The following is a 23,380-nucleotide window of genomic DNA, read 5'->3' on the forward strand; positions in this document are numbered from 1 at the left end:
TTCAAATATCTTATTCTTTAAATGGCAACCGTTTGTGTTTATTGATAACATGATTGATCACATTATTATTAAAGAAATGATACAAAAGAAATACAAACAAAGAGATTTGGTGATTTCTACTTTTTTAAATCCTTTAGGTAGCCACCATAGACTGTACATAAAGAGGTAGCCACCATAGACTGTACATAAAGAGGTAGCCACCATAGACTGTACATAAAGAGGTAGCCACCATAGACTGTACATAAAGAGGTAGCCACCATAGACTGTACATAAAGAGGTAGCCACCATAGACTGTATATAAAGAGGTAGCCACCATAGACTGTATATAAAGAGGTAGCCACCATAGACTGTACATAAAGAGGTAGCCACCATAGACTGTACATAAAGAGGTAGCCACCATAGACTGTACATAAAGAGGTAGCCACCATAGACTGTACATAAAGAGGTAGCCACCATAGACTGTATATAAAGAGGTAGCCACCATAGACTGTACATAAAGAGGTAGCCACCATAGACTGTACATAAAGAGGTAGCCACCATAGACTGTACATAAAGAGGTAGCCACCATAGACTGTACATAAAGAGGTAGCCACCATAGACTGTACATAAAGAGGTAGCCACCATAGACTGTACATAAAGAGGTAGCCACCATAGACTGTACATAAAGAGGTAGCCACCCACAGATATTTACATAGGGTCACATAGAAAATGCACAAGTTGACAAAACAGATAAATACAACATGTCATGTTTTTTTCCACCCACGTGATAAGACATAATTAATATATTAACACTTTTACAAGACACCTATCTTTTATCTTAGCATTCTCTTTCATCCATCATATTTTATTGTGATATTGTGACTGTATTGTTAAACCCTTTGCTTTGCTACTTTGCATGAAAGGCATTGTATACATGATATACATATAAATATAAACTTTTCTGATCAATGATAATTAAGTCTATTTGATTAAGGGACGTTAAAATGAAAAATCTGGGGGAAAACATGAAGTTGAAACATATTTCAAATTCTACAGGGAGGGAGATTTTCAGGTGACACATGTGGGATCATACAACTGCAATGTGAAGGTTTATGGAGAAATGTGGAAGGAGAGAAAAATAAGTGGGGGGGGGGAGAGAGGGATAATAGAGAGAGAAGAGATAGGGGAGAGGACGGAGGGGTGAGAGAGGGGAGGAAAAGCCATCCTCCCTCCTCGAGATCCATCAGTGTGCAGCCAGGAGTCGGATGCGAGCTCTCCCTCCTCCTCCTCCTCGCTCTGTTGCATCCATCCATCCTCCTATCCGCCCATCCATCTCTCCATCCACATCCAAGGGCGCCGCAAGAGAGGCTGACAACAACTCGACTGAGAGGCACATACATGCGTGTGCGCGTGCGTGCATGCATGCGTTACTCCTCCGACCGTCCGTGCTTGTGCTTGTGGATCCGCTGACATGAGGAGCTGAAACTGAACCGACACAAGGATGAAAATGCTTCGGTTCCGCAGCCCCAGCATCCGCTCCCTGGACCAGGAGGTCCTGTGCACGATCCGGCTCCTGGACGACTCCGAGATCTCCTGCAGCATCCAGGTGAGACGACCCTCACCCAGCTCATGCATTGTGTAATTACTTCAGATAACAATCACGTGGACGCAGCACATTCGGCTGAATTATACTCTCCACATCAAAGGCTGCAACATGCCCGCATCCTCACACACCAATTCAGCCTATTGTTCTTCACAGTTTCCATGCTGCTGTGATTTACGGGAAAGGTCGCATGCTTGGCTCCACACACCGCCTGTATTGTGCGGGGGGGGGGGGGGGGGGGGGGGGGGGGGGGGGGGGCATATGCAACAGAAATCCCTGCATCAGTGCTGAGACCAGGCAAGATGAAGTTGACTCAGGATGAAGTTTGAGGCAATGATGGAGCTGCATGGGTGTGGTGGCTGATACCAGAAGAGCTGGTGACAGGGGCAGAGAACTCTTCTGTTTGGGTTATTGATCGTGTGAAGCTGTGTGTCTGCAGGGAGAGAGGATGATACGTGTTGTTTCCACCACATCGTCTTCAAGTTCCTCTGCATTGAAGCCAATAAACCCATACTGTAGCACTTTGCTTTTAAGTGGCTGCAGCTAAGGCCAGGTCGTTCTTATAGATTCTCGAAAAGCAGACGACTTGGAAACCCAAAGGTTTTACAGGAAGACAACACATACACTGCAAACACACTTCAAGTCCACAATTAGTATTTATACGCAGAATATATATATTTTAATGCATTACATCAGACTATACTGTAGCCGTAAGACATAAGTGTTTATTAATGAATTTTTCAACGACTATAACTCCTGTTTGTGTCTGTAAGTGGAGGCTGGTGAATAAATAGGATGATGAATGACCATTTAGTAAAACACAGTTGTGGTAAAAGACATAAAATGTCTTTGCAGTATAAATTGTATTTGTTGACAAATAGTGCTCATTAGTAAATACTTATGATGTCCTTTACCAGTTCTTATAAATGCTGAATACAACAGGGAAAGACAACAGGCTCACAAGAGAGTTTTAATTCATTTTTAATCTTTTCTTTCATTCAAAATCACTCAGTGAGCTACAGTACTTTTTTATTGACTCAAAGCAAGTACAACCCCTGGACTGCAAAGGTACTTCTTTTCATGAATTGTCATTGAAAGTTGCTTCGGATATTTTCCGCAGAATAAAATGTCTGGAATATCTACGAATGAGAACATTTACGATCCGAGCAGCAGAATCCACAGTGGGAAATTGAGCGTGTTGATGATATTTCGAACACATGATGGAAACTGGAAGAGGAGGTGGCATACATGAAGAAGAAAACGACAAAGTTGCTGATGTGAATGGAGAGATGAGGACAGATGCTGAAATTCTCATGCAAGTTGCAATTTTACACCATGTCCTGCTTCCTGCAAGCTCCACCCAGGCCCCACCCCTCTCCTGACAAACTCCTAAAAATGTCAGGGCCCAATTTTCCGGACATTTTCCAGAGTTCATCTCTGGAAAAAAAGCTTTATAATCCATCCCAGTGTGCCAAGCAAGGAATGAAACATGCAGGAGCATCTATTTCAGAGATGTTTGCATTGACGCAGACTCCTGAGAGGGAAGTTGTGTTCTTAGTTTACTTCTAGTATAAAATCAGAGCGTTGGTGTGAGATTATCTGAACAGGATTAGACTTTGATTTAAAGTGTTGATCTCTGACATGCGGCCTACAGCTCAATAACTGCTGTTTTCCTTTTTGAGTGGCTTCTGTGAAGTTGCCTTCCCAGAACTGCAGCTCTGCTCTGTGGTTTTCTGATAATTATCCTGGCAAAATTAGCTGTAGATCATTATCTCTGACCAGACATGAAGTGTTGGATCTCTGCTGCTTGGGTTAACTTTAGCCTCCACCTCAAAACCTAAGTCCAACCAGTTAGAAGATGTACAGGTAATGAAAACAGACGTGAAGCAAATCCAGGTGGAAGGATTCCTGGCTCTATTGACTTATTTGAGATTTGATATTGAAACTGTTTTTGACTGCCTCAACAAAGGAACAAAGGAAAACATGAGTTTCTTTACTTTGCACAAACAAATGAGATCCTGTGGGCCTGCAGTGTAGGATCCTGGGCCCCTCCAGCCCAAAGGTGCAGCTGCTGCCAGAGATGTAAAAGTAATATCCTGTGAATCTGCCAAAGACTGCTCCCATAACTCACACTCACATGTTTAATTAAGGACAGTGCATATAAATGTGCAGTACTATGGAGTATGACTTGTCTCCAGCAATGCACCAAATCCCTCAAAGCACCAGCTTGTTGACAACACAGCGAGTTGATTACCGTTAAGAAGCAGCGATGAGTGAACGCAGCTCGTCTCATCCTGAGCCGTCTTCAAAACAAGTTGTCAGTCGCCCTGAAAGAGCGAACACGCTCGTTGCATGTCAGACTAACTGTCCCGTCGATCTCCTACATGTGCCCAATCAATGATTTACCAAACACCATTAAGTGCACAGCAAGGAAAGTAAAGGGGGGAAGGGAGAAGAGAGGTTGTTAATGTTTCTGTGAGTTTCTGTGCTCACAGACGTGTATACCTGTGCTGAAGTCTCCGAGAGCACAAAAGTGTGTTTAACTCTGTGTACCCGTCGGAGGACATTTAAGTGAGACACACTATTGCAAGCTTGTGAATATGAAGGTGTGTGGGCTTTTAGTTGTGTGTCTGTGTATCTGAGTGCGATAAGGAAATGGACAGTTATATTTCTAGCTGACTGCATTTTCCAGGGGCTTTCTTTAATGGCTTTGTGTTCCGGTGCTGAGTTGCTCCCTCCTACATATTTCATGACATCCTGTGCTCCTCATGCTACACTTCTGCCGCTCGACAACACCACTCCTTCTCTCGCCACAGTACGGAGACTTCCACCTCTCACTTTATCTGCTCAGTTTTTGCTTTCTTCATTATCCCTATGTGTCTTTCTCCTGTTGTGTCTGCTCTGCTGCTCCGTGTTGTAGAATATATAGGTCAGGATGATGCCAAAGACTGAACGCCATCATGAACAATCATGTGGTAAAACTGTTCTTGAATTGCACAAGTGAACAGTTTGCTTTAAGTGGGTCTGCGAGCGCCCTTATTTCCTTTAACCTTACACTAAGCTGTCAGTTCTTGACTTTGCATAAAACATGGGTGCATTAGCCAGGTTCCATTGGGGCATGATGTTTTGTGCCGCATGGATTATCCTCAATGAATAAAGACTTAAAATATCTTTGAGAAACACGATAATTGTTTCCACAGCAATAAAGGAAGCAGTTTTACTTGGAATGATGGAATAGGTCATTGTATAATATGTAAAATAGTTCCTTTCTTGGAGTTTGTTTCATCAGAGCAAGTTTTTGTGGTCACATTTTCACATGGTGGATTAACCGGTAAATGAAGCTGTTTCCTTACATACAGCTCATTAATCAGTTTTATGCTGACCAGATATGCCAGCTATATAAAAACGCTTTGGTTCAAAAATAACATTTACAAAATGTCATTACTTGAAACTAACATTGCAAGAGAAATAAAAATAAGTGTAAACACAGCACATCCTTTTTCCAGAATATGCTTTATTATTTAATTTTACAGGGTTTCATATGAATACAGAGGAGTTGGGAGCAAGTGAGTTTTAAAGCAGACCGTTGGTGTGTGTGTGTGTGTGTGTGTGTGTGTGTGTGTGTGTGTGTGTGTGTGTGTGTCAGTCTCCAGGCCCGGGGGCTGAGCGTATCCAGTCTGCTGCTCTCATGTTTAGTCGTAATGTTAAGTCAGACCTGCTGCAGGACATACGTGTCAAGATCAATACACAGTGACCAACTCTGCTTTCAGCTCATCTTTATGCCCTTATCCTCCTCCTCTTATCCTCTCATCCTCCCATCCGTCGTCCTCCTCTCTCCCTCTCTCATCTCCTCCGAGCTCTTATCGTCCCTATTCCCCGCTCTACTGCTCTTTCTTTCACCCCCACTTATTCTCTGCTCCACTTTCAGCTTCATATTTACTCCCCTGAACACCTTTTCTCACTTTCTATTTTTACATCTTCTCATCTATATCTTCTCCCCCCTCCCTCCTTCTCTCTCTCTCTCTCTCTCTCTCTCTCTCCCTCTCTCTCACCCTCCTCCTTCTCTGTGACACATCATGTATAATTAAGGGAGATCACTTTTCTTCATGAGGCCGACATCAGTCAGCTGTCAGAGATGCGCTGTTCTATGAGTGTGTTTGTGTGTATCCACATGCATACGTGTGTGTTTGGACAGTGGGGTAACCCTGGCTAGCTTGCATTAAAGATTTATAAGTGGCCACTGAGCCAAAGTTCTGCAATTACGGACATTACACCACAACTGGAATTTCTGCTTGGCACCAAAATAACTTGAATAACCTGAACTTTTGAAAGCTTGAAATGAATCCTACTGACTGCACTGTTTCTATTCTTGTGCAGGTTCAATACATCACCAATACAAACTATTTAAAGATGCATGTGGACGCCGGTGTTGTTTGTCACTGCAACTGCCTTTATACCCGGTCAAGGAGCGAAGTGACTGTGCAGCAGAGGTGAAGCTGCTCTTTCACTTTGTGGCTGTAATTAGCTGTGTGCATGTGTGCAGTGCTATTGTTTTGTGTGGTTGGCATTCTTTGGAGCAAGTTATAAATAGTATCTGTTTTCTATTCTTATGCCACTTGGTGCCTCTTTGAAGCTCCTCCGAAGATGACTAAAGAAATAATCCCTTTTTTGATTTTTTGCTCGCAACTGAGAGGGGGCCGAGGCATGAGGTGGCAGACTAGAGAGGAGGAGGGGACGGAAACATCAAACGAAAGGGGTGAGGGAGGGGGAGAAAGAAAAAGAGATGGTTGATAAGATGAAATAAATGACTTGGTGGGTCGCAATGCGCGAGCTGTGAGGATGATGGCAAGAAATCAAAAGGGTGTGTGGAGAAAGAGGAGGGTAAATGAGGTGGAACGGCGGTGGAGAAAAAAACTGATTAAGCAGATTTGAACATGAAACGTTTGAAATGAGACAAACAGAGCAGGTGGATTTTGAAGAAGGTGATGACAAGGTAGAGAGAGGAAAGAGTAAACCAGCAGGGAGATAAGTGTTAGCAGCAGATAAGAGAAAGTAAGACGGGGAAAGTCTCAAATGGGTCAGAGGTGAAATGTGGGCCTGATTGATATTCATTGTCTTGCTCAAGGACAGTTCAGCATCAGATTGTCCTTTTGAAGGACACACCACCAGGTTGTGTAATAACTACTGCAAACACACGTCTATGCAGGATTGTGCAAAAACTACTTCCTGTGGAGGGGTGGTGCACAACCTAAGAAAGACCCCAATTTTGGAGTGCATTCCAACATTTTCACTGATTTCTCAGAGATTTATTCATGAATCAGGCATGTTCAGGGGACTGATGTTATGAGTGTGTAGTTGGTGCAGATCCAAATAAAAATCCAGATCCAGCGTATTTAAATGTGGGGTCTGTTGGGCCATGGCGGAGGTAAAATTAACACATGTATGAATGTGTTTGCACCGAAAAGAAACGTTTCTGTTTTTGGAAAAGCTTTTGGAACCAAACATAGTTGGTGTAGTTCGAACACCAGTTCAATGACATCTGCGTCGATATTCTCATTTGTGTTTAGGTATATATGCATTTTGAATATAAACAGATCAAGAGAAGGGTGTAGATTAGTGATGCCATGTGAAGCTGATGTTTGTGTGAATACATCATCATTGTGTGAGAATGTGCTGCATTACCACTGCTCATGGCATTATACTGTTACTGAAATAGAGAAGCAAACACATGCAGACAGAGAAACACTTATTTGTGCCAGAAACATGCAAATACAAAAACAAAGCCAGACACACACTCTCCTCTATATACACACACAGACTCACACTCATATTTTCAACATCCTGCGGTTCGCAGATAAGACAGCTGCTTTAATGCACACACTCATAACGTCAGGGCTGCAGCCACAGCGTCATGCCATCATCATCTCACTTCTACTCTCCTATCATCCTGTGAGTGAGTGTCCAGCTCTACACAGAGTGAGAGGGATGACAATCAATTATAATAGAAAGTGGTTCTGCTCCATATATTGATGATTTACGGCTCCACCTCTAAGCTTATTAGGGTGTGTGCCCGGCTGTGAACATGAGCTGTGCCTATATGTGCATAGGACATATTTTATACCAAGTGTGATGATTTGTGCATTGTGCGCATGTTATGTGTGCATGTGAGCGTGTGTGCAGCAGTGCAGGTGATGACAAGATCATTGACGAGTCTCCTTCCAGACTCGGACAAGGTCACAGTCACAGTTATAATGTCGCTCACAGGGATTTGAGGGATTATCCACTTAATATAATTCCAATTATAAGGTTACTAGTGAGTGTTTTAATCCCATGTGAAGAAAAACAATGATACCAGATGTCAACATTCAATGAGCAAACAAGTATAATCACCTTAGCATAGCATATGTTAGCTTTCAAACAGGCACGAGAACAAGAAAACAGACTGAAAAATATAAAATGTATTAAAATATTATTTATAAAAGTGTAGGCTATTTAAGTTTGCAGCTTGACTAGGATGTACGGACTAAATGCTAATATACATGTTGGTATGCTAACATTTGCCAAGTATTTTATTAAAAACAAAAAGTACAACTAAGGCTGATGGGATTTTTACGGGTATTTAATTATAAACCAAAGTATCACAAAAGTTAAATATTAGAGCTGGTGGCACCAGATGAAAAGTCAGATGATCATCAAAGCTACTGTTCATCCTCTGGGGAACTTGAATACCTTTGCCCAGTTCCATAGCAAATTTTATGGCCATCCATCAAATCTAAACAAAAACAACATCTCATGTTGGTGCTAGAGAAAAAGGCAGGGGACAGCCAAAGTTATTACAACATTCTCTGGGGAGCAGGAATGTCTAAACAGACTTTCATGGCAATCCAAAAAGTAGTTTTTGAGATCAGCGTTTTCGTTTCTAGAATTTGAGAATAATTGAAAACACAAGGACCATACCATTCTGGCTATGGTAAACTGAGGATAAGAAAAATCCTTCTATGTGCAGAGTCTCCAGGTAAAGGTCCATTATTGTTGTGGGTCAGCGGTTCAAGAGGTTGAACATAATACACTCTAATGCAGCTCATGAGATCAATACTTACTGGAGCTGTGATGGGTTCCATTCTAATATATGACGTCCCACCATGTTTCTTCACTGCTGAATCTTCTCCTTCATATATAAAACAGAGACAGGATGGAATTAATAATCAAACATGTGCAGATAGATGGTGTGATGATGGGAGGATATTAAATAGACGGATGGTGATGATGGTGGTGGTGACGTCAAGCATTTCTTTTATAAAAAGGTTTATCTCCTCAATTTAAATTAGAAATGAGCCATAATTCAGTTCATAGACAAAATGTCCTTCTCTCTTTTTACTCTTTTTAACTCTTTATTTGCATCTTGAATCTTTAGCTTACTTTAAAAATCAGTTTTAATATATTGTATTTGAGCTTTCCCTGCATGCATTTTAGAACAGCCCACTGGTGAGTCCATTGCTGTGCTGCAAAACAGCAAACACACCAAATATGTCCGACAGAAATTTGGTGAAATTTGTGAAATATTTATGGAAATGTTTTCTATTTGGTAAAAAAACGTGCATGTATGAATATTAGTGTAAAACACTTTTTCCTTAAAGAGAAATTAAAATGAAAACTGGATAGAGGGGTAATATGTTAGAAAAAGACAAAAAATATATTTTTTTTACTTAGATCCCTTTCTCTTTGATCCTATGCATTGCTTTTCCCACAGCCAGCCAATCAATGTCCTGCACATTGATTTGTCTCTCTCGCATCCTGGTCAAGCCTCTGGATCAATCCGTTTGTTGGCTCGAGGGCTCAGCTTTTGGGTGGTAAACACAAACTGGCTTTAGAAATATTGGCACCGTTCATAATAGGACCACTATGTCTGCTTACACACTCTTCTTAATTGGCAAAGAATTGGCAAGTTAGTCCACAAGCATCTTAAATCCCCATTTCCCTAAAGAGCAGCAACAGTGGCGACATAGAAAAGCTGTGATTGTAGCATTTGCCTTAACTGCAGCCTCCAGGCTTTTAAATTGGTTTGTGTGGCGGTAAAGAGGGGCTGATCATAAATCTTTTAAGTGCCACTACTCTATTTTCTATGGAGTTTAAGGAGTGCCATGACGTGAAGAGATATGTCAAATAAAAAGAGAATACATGTGGCACTATGGAGATGAATAAATAAAACAATGAATAAGCAGGTAGTCCACAATTTAGCTCAGCCATGTAATCTGTCACGACATGGAGGAAAAAAGGTAAAACCTTAACTCAAGATGCTTTTACAAATGCACTGAACACTGAGAAAAGCAAATATCAAATATATAAGTCAGTTGCTCCTGATATTTTCTAGAATCTTTCCTGTCAGGCCCCAGTAAACTGTCCACCTGATGGATGTGAAACTGAAGAGAAAACCCCAAAATGAATACAACTACCTTATAATGAATTAGAGGAGCCTCACATAAAGCAGACCCTATAGGGCATGTCAGCTTGGAACGACAATGAAATCCAGAGTTTTTAACAACAAGGGCCAACACCAGAGTCAATCTTCTGTAAATAAAATCATGATATTTCCGCAGAGGAATTGTTCTGTCTCCTGCCTGCTCTACTAAGGGCCCACCCTTTGCCTTCTGGACATTATCCTGTTGTTGTGAACGCGTCTGACCTGCACCCTCCTGCTGTGTTCTTCACATGTGAAAGTCAAACTCAGTGTGGACTGCCTGTTCAAGTTCCTTGTGAACTAATGGTATCCAGCATAATAACTGTTTCCATAGATACTTTGTAAATGACCATCACCATGCAGAGGACCAGGTAGTGGCTGACACAGAGAGGAAGCAAATCTATTCCTCCTTGATCCTTGATTCAAACTTTCACTCTGCACATACACATGTCCACATCGCGTGTACTTCCTGTTACTTTTGCATGAAGGCTTGCAGCTGATTGGTTGCAGCGTGCTGGTATTTAGCTAATAATTCAACAAATATATTAAAAATTAAATAGAATCGTTAATAATTATTATTTTATTTCCTCTTCTTTTGCAGATGTGTTTTTTTTTTACCTTCCTTTCACTCCATACTTCCCTGTTTTCTCTCCCTGCGTGAACAGAAAGTGCGTTGGCTTCCTCACAGGGGGATCACAGGAATTTAATGCTCCTTTTCCTCTCAACGTTTCAGCCAATTACACATGCCGTGCCATGAAATGAATCAAAGTGGATAAGGTCCAGTCATAATCGAGCTTGCGTGCATATTAATTAAACAACAAACGGTGTTTAAGTGGGCCAGGGCACTCGGGGTCCTAGTGCTTGACTCATAGTGGGCGTCAAGTCATGAGACGTTAACGATTGAGGGTCAGGAAAAAAATTGCTAATTCATTGTCTTATAAAGAATGGTACCTGGAAATGACATATTATGTATATAATCGGGCAGGAGGTAGAGAGGGTGGTCTACTAAACAGAGGGTTGGTGGTTTGATCCCTAGAACCCAATATTACTGTGCTGTGTGAATGGATGAATGCGACTAAGTTTATACGATCAGATCAATTTGTTTTTAGTTTTCTTACCTTGTTTTCCAGAATTATTTCACACAATTTCTTATTTTCTTGCAAAACAAGCAAGGACGTGACATTTTGCAATAGGAATTTGTGTGAGTGTGTTCAGACCATGGTTCAGACGGAACTGGATTGTGAGTTTGAGAGGCAGCCGGAGTTTGAAGTTACGATGAATAAGAACTCAATGACAAGATCAGATATTTTGGTGGAAAAACACGCTGTCAATGATCATTTCACTAATAAAAATATTAGTACAATTTATTCCGATGTCGACAACAATTTGCAAGTTTCACAACATTTAATTATTATGTTATATTCAGCATCGTTTCGCCTCTTATGTCTTCACTGTTGCACTTTAGTTGTATAAATGTACATATGTAATTCCTACAGGCAGATTTGGGTCATTCCATGGGCCGTTCTGAATGACTGTGCTGTGAGTTAGCTTACAGCTAATGTCTGTACAGTTGGTTCAGTTTGTTGTTTTGGGCAGAAACAAACACACAAGCTGTCAAATGTGGGCAAACTTTACTTGAATTCACCAAGTTTGACATTTTTCTACAACTGCAGTAGAAATAAATAATTAACTGTATGTGTGTTTTTTCATACTCAGCATGGTTTTCTGTTTTTTCCTTCTATTTTTTTTTCTTCGGTCGGTCTGCAACTCTGCATCTGGTCTCGGCCAGCTCTAAGGAGATAGCTTTATCGAGAACAAATGGCCGAGCATGGATAGACTTACTGGAACGCACACACACACATCAAAGTGCACTTTGCTCCTGCTAAACTGAGTACACTCCACACTGAGGCTCTATTTAAAGTCTGTGCATGTGTCTGTGTGTTGAAGCAGAGCAGAGAGGAGAGGAGAGCACTTTGCCGTCATTAGGTGAGATCATGTAGAGACAGGATGACCGGGTTAATTTTTAATGCTCAGCCTTTGGATATATGAAATATGTATTCAGCCCTTGTTGGACATGACATAGACTCTTTACATCTCTCTTCTTCACTCACTCTGTCTCTTCCTCTCCTCTTCACTCGTCTCAGTCTATCTTTCAATCTCTCTCTTTTTTTAGCTCTGTCTCTGCCGACTCTCCCTCCCTCAGCCTCTCGGCATGTTTGGCCCTGGATCACTCTCTGTCTGGTCTGTTCTCTCTTCGCTCTTGGCATCAGCTCGCCTCTCTCCTCCCGGCGAGTGTCTGCCCTGAGAACCAGACAGAGGAGAGGTGTCGTTTGATGATCTGGCCAGAAACCACTGGCAGCGTGGCTGTTTTCATTCTGTGTTCTTCTACTTTTCTCCTCCCTCTGTACATGTTTCTGTTTGTTTACTCCTCAGATCCATCAGCTTAGTAACACTGTTGTCATGGATCAGCGGAAAATCCTAAAGACATGTAGACAGACACACACAAATGCTGATGGAGATGTGCAGCTTCCACAGACAGAGACTGACTTTACACCCACCATGACACACACACACACACACACACACACACACACACACACACACACACACACACACACACACAAACAATCACAGTATTACTCAGCAACTCTTCCTCTCATTGCAGCGTATTTGATTAAAAACATAATGATCGGCACCTTGCTAAACATTAGCCTCAGTGACTTGCATTCCAGTTGTATAGAAGCCTGCTTCATAATCATAGAAATGAGTCAATTGTCTCTTACAGGGTTTTTCTTAATGTATTTGATTTGTACCAGGTCCACAGTGGTAGGCAGTGCTGCCTCCAACAAAGAGCCATATGCTCACAGTTGAAGTCCAACACAGCCACGTATGTCACCCACCGATTTTCAGTTTTCTCTGTCATCCAACATTTATATCCCACACTGGAATATAAGCTGCCCCCGTTCTCCACTACAGTCAATATTTTAAAAGTGTCTCCACTTCCTCGCATGAAATTAAGCAAAAATATGACAGACACGAATCACGATAGCTGCCATCTTTTGCATTTGGAGCCAGAGTCTTCGCAGTAGAGATCAGGAGATGGAGCAGCAAGTTCTGATACACATGCCTGAACAGTTCTTCAAGATGTTTTACCACGTTCTTAAAGAATCAAATAACCAATCAAAACCAACTCATGGGAAAAAAAGGGAAACCTGGAAAACAATCTCAAATTATATTTGACCATGTCCCACCCACTAACATGGAGGAGGTGGGATTCATTACCCACATTTGCAGCCAGGTGGCCATCAACATGCTTCGGCTTCACTTTCTTGTCGTCCATGTTTACAGTCTATGGTCCAGTCCAGTTGTTGAACCTGCTGTGCAGCGAGTTGTGTTGAGTTTATTTGCTGTGAACTTCCATTTAGCATTGCACAGACAGCTAGCATGGCACATTATGGGTTTGTGTCATTATGACGATCGTGGCAGCGCCAACATTTCAAATTGTAATACCTTACCACAAGTAATCACATTATTTTAATCCCAAACACTGAAAACATTACAATTACAGCTTGCCGTTATGGTAACAGTGGTGTCCTGTTTGTGTCTGACAGTCAAAGAGGAAGAAGAACCAGGATTGTTTAAATATTGATATGATAATGTGGGCAGTGTAGTGTGTGATCAGCCTGTGAACCCCTGTGTATTGTGTACATGGCACATGTTTTATTTTTAATTCTTCTTGCATTGACCTGAATTTACTTTACAATTGTGTGTCGTTCATGAATGAATGTTACTCTGTTTTCTCTGCTGTGGTTGGTGTGTCACATAAAACAGCTGCTGTGTTCAGTGCTGGTTCTCCTCACTGTGCTGTTTTTGAAACGTGGCTGTGACGTTTACAGAAAATAGCTTCGCTTTTGTTTGGCTCTTCCATCGACACCTAAGATTTACAGCAATTTCTGCATATGACAGATTGTTTACTGAGAGACGGAGCGTGACTCACCAAGACATTTGTTTCAAAGGTTGCCTGGATGAGAGATTGCAGTGTTCACTAAATGGGTTTGCACAGGAACAAGGATGAGATGACTGGACACAAGATGTGATGTAAGATCTGATCAACTAAACAGGGTCATTTAACGATGCTGATTTCAGAATCTGCATCTCACTGCAGTCGCAATGGACTTTTTAATGAGCATACTTCAAGTTACATCCTATAATTATTGCAGGACGTCTCTGCCTCCAAGCAACACATTTTGTAAATTGTCTTTCCTGTACTACTCAACATAAACTGAGTAGCTTTAAAAGTTGCAGGAGGTCAGAAATATATAACATTTATTGAGAGTGGTATCAGTTACATCTCCATTAAACTTGGTTATAAAGAGGACAGGAAGTCCAGATGCTGCTGGTTTTGTATACAGCAGGTGGAAGATGGAAAGTCTCAGATAAATCTCCCCAAACATCCTGAAGACTGTGGAGGTCTGATCTACACAACAGCAGCTTTGAAAGGAATGTGTGGTGTGTATTAAGTCTCCGAATTTGCAAGTGCAAAACCGTATACTAGTAAGGGAGCGCTTGTACTCTGCAAGTGCACAGACCAGTATCCACCGGAGCAGAAATGCTTGCTCACTAAAATGTCTTTCCACTTTCAGATACTGTTCTGTGCGCTTGAAAATGTTCCTTTGTGTGTTTGGTGTTGCATTCACGCAAGCATGTTTTTTTTAAACAAAATATATGCCATATAAACATGAAGGCAGCAGCATCCAGGGACGAGTTGGTTCAGGTAATATCTGGCAGAAAGATGACTGGCCAGATGTGATGAATTTGTGAATGAACAGAGCACTAACAGTGTGTGAAAGTCAGTGGACTGAAAAGACGTGGTGGGAAATCAACGCGATGTGACAGAATGTGAGAGAAACGATCTTCCTCATCTTTTTCCAGAGCTCTATTTCGCTTGAGATGTTAATTTGCCCTCTTTTGCTGTAAATACCATCATGGAGATGAATAAGGACAGGAACATAGTGTCCATCTGAGATTCCCTTAGTTGAACAAGCTGCTTATCCAGGTAAGAGCGCTCACTCACTGGTGCATATCAGCTGCAAATGTCTGTACACACAATTAGTGGACAGAGCTAATGTCCTTAGCTTGCTTTCTGAAGAAGAAAACATACCAACCTCTGCTGACTTGAAGTCCAATTGACAAAAGAGAAGACAATGGAGATGCTGGGAGCGTCTCCACCTCATTCTCAATCAATTTTCAACTCTGCAGGGACGAGTGACGGTGTTAGAGGAAAGAGTGAGTGTGTGTACGAGGTGTCTCCTGCAGTTTGTAGTATGTCAAACCAGTCATGATAAGACAACATTGTGTGTGTGTGTGTGTGTGTGTGTGTGTGTGTGTGTGTGTGTGTGTGTGTGTGTGTGTGCGCGCGCGCGCATGACATTTCTGTATGTCCCCTGTGGGGAGTAAATCCCAACAAGGGCAAACGGACGATTTCCTACTGAATCAATCAGTCCTGCTTAACTGAGCACAGAATCCACCTTCATCAGCAGGTTATACAGCAGACACACACACACACACACACACACACACACACTAATTTATTGGTTTGCCAATAATGAGGCTTTCACAGATATATCGGTATAGGTGTTTATGTTTATAATTGCAAAATACGTCATTAAATACGTTTTCTTTTCCAGAACAAACTATGCAGGAACATTTCCATTTTAGTTTATTTTCTCTTAAAGTTTGTTGTGTTGGTTTTTATCTGAAGTACAAAACCTAATCATGGCCTACAGACTTGCCAGTGTGTTATTTTGTGCGAAGTGATCAAGGATCTTTGAATCTGTACGTGATGAGTGAATATTGACTGAGGAACAGGTAATAAAGGCAAAGTGATTATTGATCTCTCAGTGTCTGCAGTGGCTTTAAAAACTGCATACACACTGAATTTGCTGGCATGAGGAGGCTGAGTCTGGAATATGACCAGCCCTGATATTTTATTACATAAAGACCCTAAAGTTGCTGATGTACTATTTTTCTTTACATCATGTTTTATCCTGATACATGTGTGTCACTTAACTATTACCCATGAGGGACTTTTTCTCTGTGATGCTGACGATTTCAGATGCAGCTTATCATTTTCTCTGCGTGAATGGAAAGACTGCTTCGATGAAAGGAACTGACTGAAATGACCTGAAAGAACTTCCTGCATTGATGTACTACATGTGTTTGATTTCTTTGCAGAGAGACACCAAAGGCCAGTTCCTGTTGGACCATGTATGTAACCATTACAACCTGCTGGAGAAAGACTACTTTGGTATTCGATATGTGGACCCCGAGAAACAGAGGGTAACTATCACACACAGGCAACACACAAAAGCAGCGAAGCTCTATTATCGTCATGATTGGTCTGTCACTTATAGCTTTTTCTATTTATTGATTTGTCATTTAAAGAGGCAGAAAGGGAAAGAAGCCCATTATGACCTGCACACTCCATATAGCTTGTTTTGTAGTTTCAGTCCAACACAGAGAGTTAAAATTATTCAAAACAGAGAAAAATCCATGTAATTTAGAGGCTGTAATCAGTAATTGTTTGGCTAATTAAAGAGTTAATTGAACAATCAACCAAACTGCTGACAAATAATTGTCTTTTCATTGACTAAACAAATAATTGGAAATCTGTAAATCTGTCCTTTAGTTTTTTGTGTAATCTTGCTTAAAAACATACAAACCAAAACATAACTTCCTCCGAGGTGACTTATAATTATTTCAACCCTGGAACTGGATGAATCCACTCCTATTTTATCTTAAAGTAAGATAAATTACATTTTTCTTAATGTATTTTTCAAGTTTTGTTTGAACTGGGGGTTCATGAAATATTTCATAGGAAGTATCAAATTGAGCAGAAGCGTTTCCCGTCTTCCAGACCAGTGAGAGCAGCTTTCCTCTCAGCTCTGTGTCTTCTAACAGTCCTCCAGGCTGTTACCTCTGCAAAAGCATTTGGGTAATCTTGGATATTAGTCAGGAGGCAGTCACTACATTTTCTTACAAGTTCAAGTGACAAATAACAACAAGATCGGTCTTCATATTTCAAACAGCACACACACAGGAGGGACCAGATGCTCTGTCTCAAGCTGGCCTCGACTGTCGCTGCGTTTAAAAAGCAAAATGACAATGAACTGAGGAAATATCAGCAAGAGGTTTTACAACACAAAATCAAATCAAACATAGTGTGCAGTCACGAAAACAGAAGTATTATGTTTTATGTGTTTTAAGTGCAGATGTAAAAAACCATGAGGCTCGCTCACCTCAGTCAGATCATGATGTGTATGTATAATGAGATAACGGAAATACTTTAATATCCCATGATGCATTCGAAGACATGTTATTTTGTGATGTGACTGTACTATCGTCTGTAATGTGCTGTTGCTGCACACGGCTGAGTTTAAATGTGTCATTCAATTATTCATCTGAAACATGAAGAGATTTCTTATCAGGGAAATGCACGAGTTCATCTGAGCTCATTGAAATTGTCCCATCTTTATTTTAACTGATCTCCCCTTGGGTCTAAATGTCTCTCTGTCTCTCTTTCTGTCTGTCCCTCTCTCTCTCTCTCTCTCTCTGTCTCTCTCTCAGCACTGGCTGGAGCCCAATAAGCCCGTGGTGAGGCAGATGAAGTGTAAGTGTTGTTTCTGTTCCTCTTTGTTTTTCGGTGTTTTTGCATCAGTGTGCGTGTGCATGCGTGTGTGTGAGTGTTCACGTTGTTGTGTCTATATTTGTGTTTGTGTATATGATTGTTTCTCCAGAGAGCTGCTTCACTCTGCAGGGGTCAAGCTCTAAAAGAACACAACTGGTTACACAATGAGGGAATTTAAAATGATATGGATGTGTGTAGCATTTCATGGTAGCATTGAAGAGAAATCTTCCTCAGGCCTTGATCCTACACCAGTGACATACAGTGACATAATGTGAACTGAAGTTTTAATGGCCATCGACAATGACAGGATACAGACTTAATGCTAAAATTAAATTTTAAATTTTACTCTTCCCCATTGTTGTTTCATTATTTCAGCTGGGTTTTTGGAACTGAGCCCGGTGTCATCTTGCATCTCGTCTCAGTGAAGTTTCCAGTGCCCGTTCTAAACCAGCCTGTTTGGAATGGGCTGTTTGCAGCGAATGTTTAGTTCTCTTCTTGGAAACTCGGGGGACAATCGAGGATAAATCTAACGTTGCTCTTTTTGCACATGTAAGCTTTGTGAAAATAAAGATGGCTGCAAGGTTTCATTCTAACAGTTGTTTTGACTGTTATCGAGTTTAAATAGCTGAAACTGCAAAATTACCCAGTGTGAAAAATAAACTCATAAAAAATAAGGCAGGCCTAAAAGTAAGAGCAAAATGTAATGCTTAGAACTGTTATATATTATTTTGGCACATTTTTCTTTTCTTCTTTCCTCCACTGTTATGTTTCTCACTCTGCAATTATCATCCCCTCTGTCCCATCTCCTCTCCTCCCTCACTCTCTTCATGTCTCTGTCTGAAATCCACTCACCCTCTTAATGACTGCCCTGTTTTCTGTGCCCTGTTGTAAATTAATAAAGGAGCTATTAGCGCTGAATTCTGCTTCATCTGAATGAGGAGGAGGACGGGACGGCGGGGGGTGGGGTGGGGTGGGGGTGGGGGGCTGAGATAGAGATGGAAGAGAAAAGAGTGATGATGAGAATGTGGAGGGGGGGATTCAGAGAGCAGGCTGTGACAGATAATGTGGCTGAAGAAGAAATGTCAGATTTGGAGAGAATAGAGGGAGAAAAGAGAGTTGACAGGAGAGACAGTTTGAGATGAGAGAGACTGACAGAAAGTGAAAGAAAGAAAAAGAGATCAGAGAGAGGAATGGAGTCGTAATGAAACATCGCTTCACCCTGTGGCAGGATTTATCTCAAATTAGGATGTGGCTGGTGTTTTATTTGGGATTTGTGCATCCCGGCTTACGTCACATTTGCTCGTGTGTGTGTGTGTGTGTGTGTGTGTGTGTGTGTGTGCATGCATGTGCATACTATTGTGCCAATTCACTTTCTCCCGAAATGTTTTGAGAAAAAGCGTCTTGGTCCCTTAAGCCGGAGCAAATCAGCAGCTCAAGTTCTTTGGGAGCGGGTGGGAGGACTGCATCTTTCATATTGCTCAACATGTATTATGTAGATGAGTGCTGTTTTTCATGGCTCTATAATACTGCAGAGGTTTGCTGCTATTAAATACAGAGTGGAGAGGGCACCCTGTAAAGATTTCTGCTCCTGTGTCAGATCATACTTTCTTTCTTCCTCCTCTTCTTCCATGTCCCCGTTTCCTTCTTCTCAGTCTCGTTGGCTCAGTTCAGTCCTCAATGTCCTCTTTACACTCATTGTCACCGTGAGATGACTTTGCATATACTTTTAGCATCTCCTCTGACAATAATCCATACCTTCTTCCTGTGTTTATACAGCCCATATATACATGCCATGAGTACAGTGAATACAAACATAGTATATGTTCAATAATCCCTGAGTGTCTGAGAGATGTCCACAAAGAACCCCTTGTTATAAAAAAGAAACCTAAAACAGATTTGCAAATATGAGTCTATGGAGACATTAATAAAATGATCTGATCTGATGTATGAACCTGATCAACACATGGTGTGAAGTCCTCAGTGCCTCTCTGGAATTTACAGAATCTTCACCATAAGTAGAATGAAAACGTCTTGATATTTTCCTTTCTAACAAATGGATGTTATTTTTTTTTATAGAATCACAGTTAACTAGCCCCTGTAGCATTTAGCTTCATGCTTCATACACCAACATGAACATTCACATCATGTGTTCACTGCTGTCTGCATGTTACCGTGTGCGTGTGTGAGAGAGAGAGAGAGAGAGAGAGAGAGAGAGAGAGAGAGAGAGAGAGAGAGAGAGAGAGAGAGATGACTGTATTATTTTCACACAATGAAATGCTTTAAGCTTAAGATCAAAGGGAAAGGCACAGACCTCATTTCAAGTGTGTGTGTGTGTATGTGTATGTGTGCGTGTGTGTGTGTGTGTGTGATGACTAATTACTGTAATTATCAAATGACTAATCAGTATCAGAGACTTACAGTGGTGTCTTTTTTATGTCCACCCTGTTTTTCTCTTCAGTTGTATATAATCCTCATGGTCCTGCTCCCCTTCATCTCCTCTACTCCTCTTCTTTTTCTTTCTCCTCTCCAACTTAAATCCATTTATTTTGCCTCTGGTTCCCTTCCTCTTTTATCACAACGTTCCCACATGTTTCACTTCTGCAAATGACTAAACTTTGCTCACTGTCTTCCAATGTCTTCTTTTCTTCTTGTCTCCAGCAGCTCAGCAGCCGTACACTATGTGCTTCCGGATGAAGTTTTATCCCAACGAGCCCATGAAAATCAAGGAGGAGCTTACCAGGTATAACCTAACACAAATAACAGATGGTTTACCTGATGCAAAGAACAAGAAGTCGCTAGTTTTGGTGAGATCAATCAACCTTAATTTTCAAGCAAATCAAATACAGTTCAGAGTGCTTTACAGGTGATTGATGTTAAAAAATATTACACTTATGCATCTCAAAGCGATCATTAATAAAAAAGATAAGAACCAAAAAAGTTGAGCTGATAAAAAAAATATACAATCAACACTAACATTTTAGTTAGACAACAGAATAAAATAAATAATATTGATAAATAATAATTCTACATAATAAAATTATAAAATAAAAGAAGAAAAGATGTTCAGGCATCTGTTATTAATGAGAAACTGTGGACCGCTCCTCTGTGATCTGACCGAGATGTAACATAAAGCCAACTTTGTCCTCGGGTAAGTATTGTGTAACTTAAGTTATACAGAGTGGTGGTCTCGGCTCAGCTGCCAGCTTCCAATGATACTCAGCTGCTGCTGTCTGTGACGGTGGCAGACCGGCATGTGGCTCCCTGCCACAAAGACTTTGCATGTGCTTAACATTGTGAACGGTTCTATTTTAACCCAAACCTTTTCAAGAACCTTAACAAGTACTTTTGTTGCCAGAAAGTGTTTCTGCCAGTAAGAAACTTATTTTAACTTTTAGCCTTTGTGAGTTTCTGCAAAACATTACACAGGTTCCATCTAAACACATCCAGAAATAAAATCTCCATTCTTTTGTTTGATAGTTGGCAGGATTCTGCAAAAACTGCTTATCTGATTTTCATGAAATTTTGTGGAGGGGGTGGAGCATTACCCAAGGAATAAGTGGATCTGGATTAATGTGCAGATCCAAGATTTGCTTTTCTCTTTCCTTATCGTGGTGGGATAGCTTGGTGGAGGTATGAGCTCTCCAAGCACCTCTTCCCAACTGTTTGCTTTATTAAAACAACTGTTGTTTGGTAGATGTCATTAAAACACTTATTTTTAAATCAATTTGGCATAGTCTAACACACACACACACACACACACACACACACACACACACACACACACACACACACACACACACACACACACACACACACACACACACACACCTCAGTCACAGTGAGATGCTCTCTCAGCAGGACGCCTCTCTGCCCCATCTGAGCTGTCATGTCTCAACATCTCTTCTTCTCTCCATCGATCACCATCACTCACTTCCCTTCTTTCTCTCTCTTCCATCCTTTTCCGCCCTCTGTCTCTCCTTAATTTCCTCCCTGCAGTATCTCCTCCCTCCCATCTGTTGGTGTACCTCTCTGTCCTCCGTCTTCCTCCCCACCACTACAGCTCTCTCTCCTCCCTCAGGTCGTCTCTCCACACCTCCCTGTACCTTTTAACTTTTATTTTTACCAAAAGGAGTTTTTCTTCTTCAAGGTCATTAGTGTAAATCTTTACTCTCTTTTCCTCTGTTTTCTCAGCTGCCCTCTTCCTGAGGCCTCCTTCAATTTCTGTCATGCATCTCTAAATGTTTCATTCTCCTGCTCCTTCATTTCAACACTTTGAAATGACTGTATTTTTATGTTTCCCCTTTGTGTCCATTTCTGTTCATTAGGTTTTATTTCAAAGTCTTCGAGCACCATTACACTACCGACTTCTATTGATGAGACCTAGAAATTCATGTGTGCTGAGTTTTAAGAGTTCAGAAGGAACTGTAGTCAGAGAGCTCAGTATTAAGTTAGTTTTGATATTTCTCCAATCGTCAAAAAGGCAATGACTTGCACTCAGCGCTCATACCTCCATCAAGGCCCAACAGTCGCCTTAAATCAAATCAAACTTCAACAAATTTCACGCACCAGTATCCGTCTCAGAGATAGTCTCAGTGCATGCTTAAAGCTAATGTTCTAACTATACCACACAGATAATGCAGAAAACAAGATGGTAATAAGGTTGTAAAAATTTCCTGAATAGTGTCCTTTAGTCCAACTATAAACATGTTCTACAGGGATGTAACCTGCAGTGATTCCACAGTGTACAGCACGCTGCTGATCTATACTAATCAAACCTCATACATGAGACTGGGAACAATTAAGCACAGAGTGGGAGAAGCATAACGAGAGAGGGTGCGACAAAGATAAGAGCCAAAAAGTAAGGAGAAGGGATGTACAATAAATTTGTTCAGATTCTGTCTATTTACTGACAACTCCAGACAGCTCAGTGGAGTGATATAAAAGGCAGAGTGATGCATAAAACAAGACGTGTGTAAAACCATAAAACATCCTGTAAGATCGAAGCAAAAGTGCGGGAAAGGATACATAAGCTGAGAGGAAAGAGAGGAGGGGGTTCAGCATGTGACAAAGAAAAAAAAGAAAGGGACAAACTTTTACAACTCACACAGTTTTATATGTGCATCGCTGCATCGTGTCATTTAAAGGCCAATTAAAAAAAACTACATATAACTGCAACCACAGTAAAACTGTTCAGCTGTAACAGGCTTTCATGCTTTTCCTCTTGCTGCTTCTCTCACTCAAGTTCATAAACAACTTTAATGGCAGACACCGTCTCATCTGGAAACTCATCTGTATCCATGGCAACATATGTCTACGATTTCCGCACCCATGTCATTTCTTCTCTCCTTAATAATGCAAAACAAATTAGCACGTCAGCAGCATGCCTAAACTCTTCTTCGTTGAGTCGGTTTCCATAGTAACTACAGTACCAGTCTCAGCTATACGGTAGCTGTTTCCATGGCAATACTCTTGTTTCAACTTGCCATAGCAACAAATTATAATGCTATCGAGGACTGTGGAAAGATTTAATGTGACAATATCATGATGGTGACACAACACTTCTTCTCAGTAATTTGAGTTAACTGTATTAATCATGAAGTAATTATGGATTATGTTACAAATTAAATATTGAATGCACATTTTGATGCAGTGA

At 41.0% G+C, this 23,380-nt stretch overlaps 1 protein-coding gene across 4 annotated transcripts in view; it reads left to right on the forward strand.

Annotated features, from left to right (window-relative positions):
* Positions 1-846: 846 nt before the first annotated feature.
* frmd3 (FERM domain containing 3) overlaps positions 847-23,380 on the forward strand; it is a 48,609-nt gene continuing 26,075 nt past the window's right edge. Inside the window, exons 1-4 of one of the 4 annotated variants that reach the window (XM_069523585.1) lie at positions 847-1,585; positions 16,275-16,379; positions 17,667-17,709; positions 20,389-20,467. In XM_069523585.1, the coding sequence (XP_069379686.1) occupies positions 1,481-1,585; positions 16,275-16,379; positions 17,667-17,709; positions 20,389-20,467 (332 nt within the window). In that variant the 5' untranslated portion in view covers positions 847-1,480. Of the gene's footprint in view, positions 1,586-16,274; positions 16,380-17,666; positions 17,710-20,385; positions 20,468-23,380 lie in introns of all 4 variants that reach the window. The other 3 variants (XM_069523584.1, XM_069523586.1, XM_020103470.2) reach the window with 3 other exon arrangements.

Source organism: Paralichthys olivaceus, chromosome 4 (assembly GCF_024713975.1).
Source record: "Paralichthys olivaceus isolate ysfri-2021 chromosome 4, ASM2471397v2, whole genome shotgun sequence".
NCBI lineage: Eukaryota > Metazoa > Chordata > Actinopteri > Pleuronectiformes > Paralichthyidae > Paralichthys > Paralichthys olivaceus.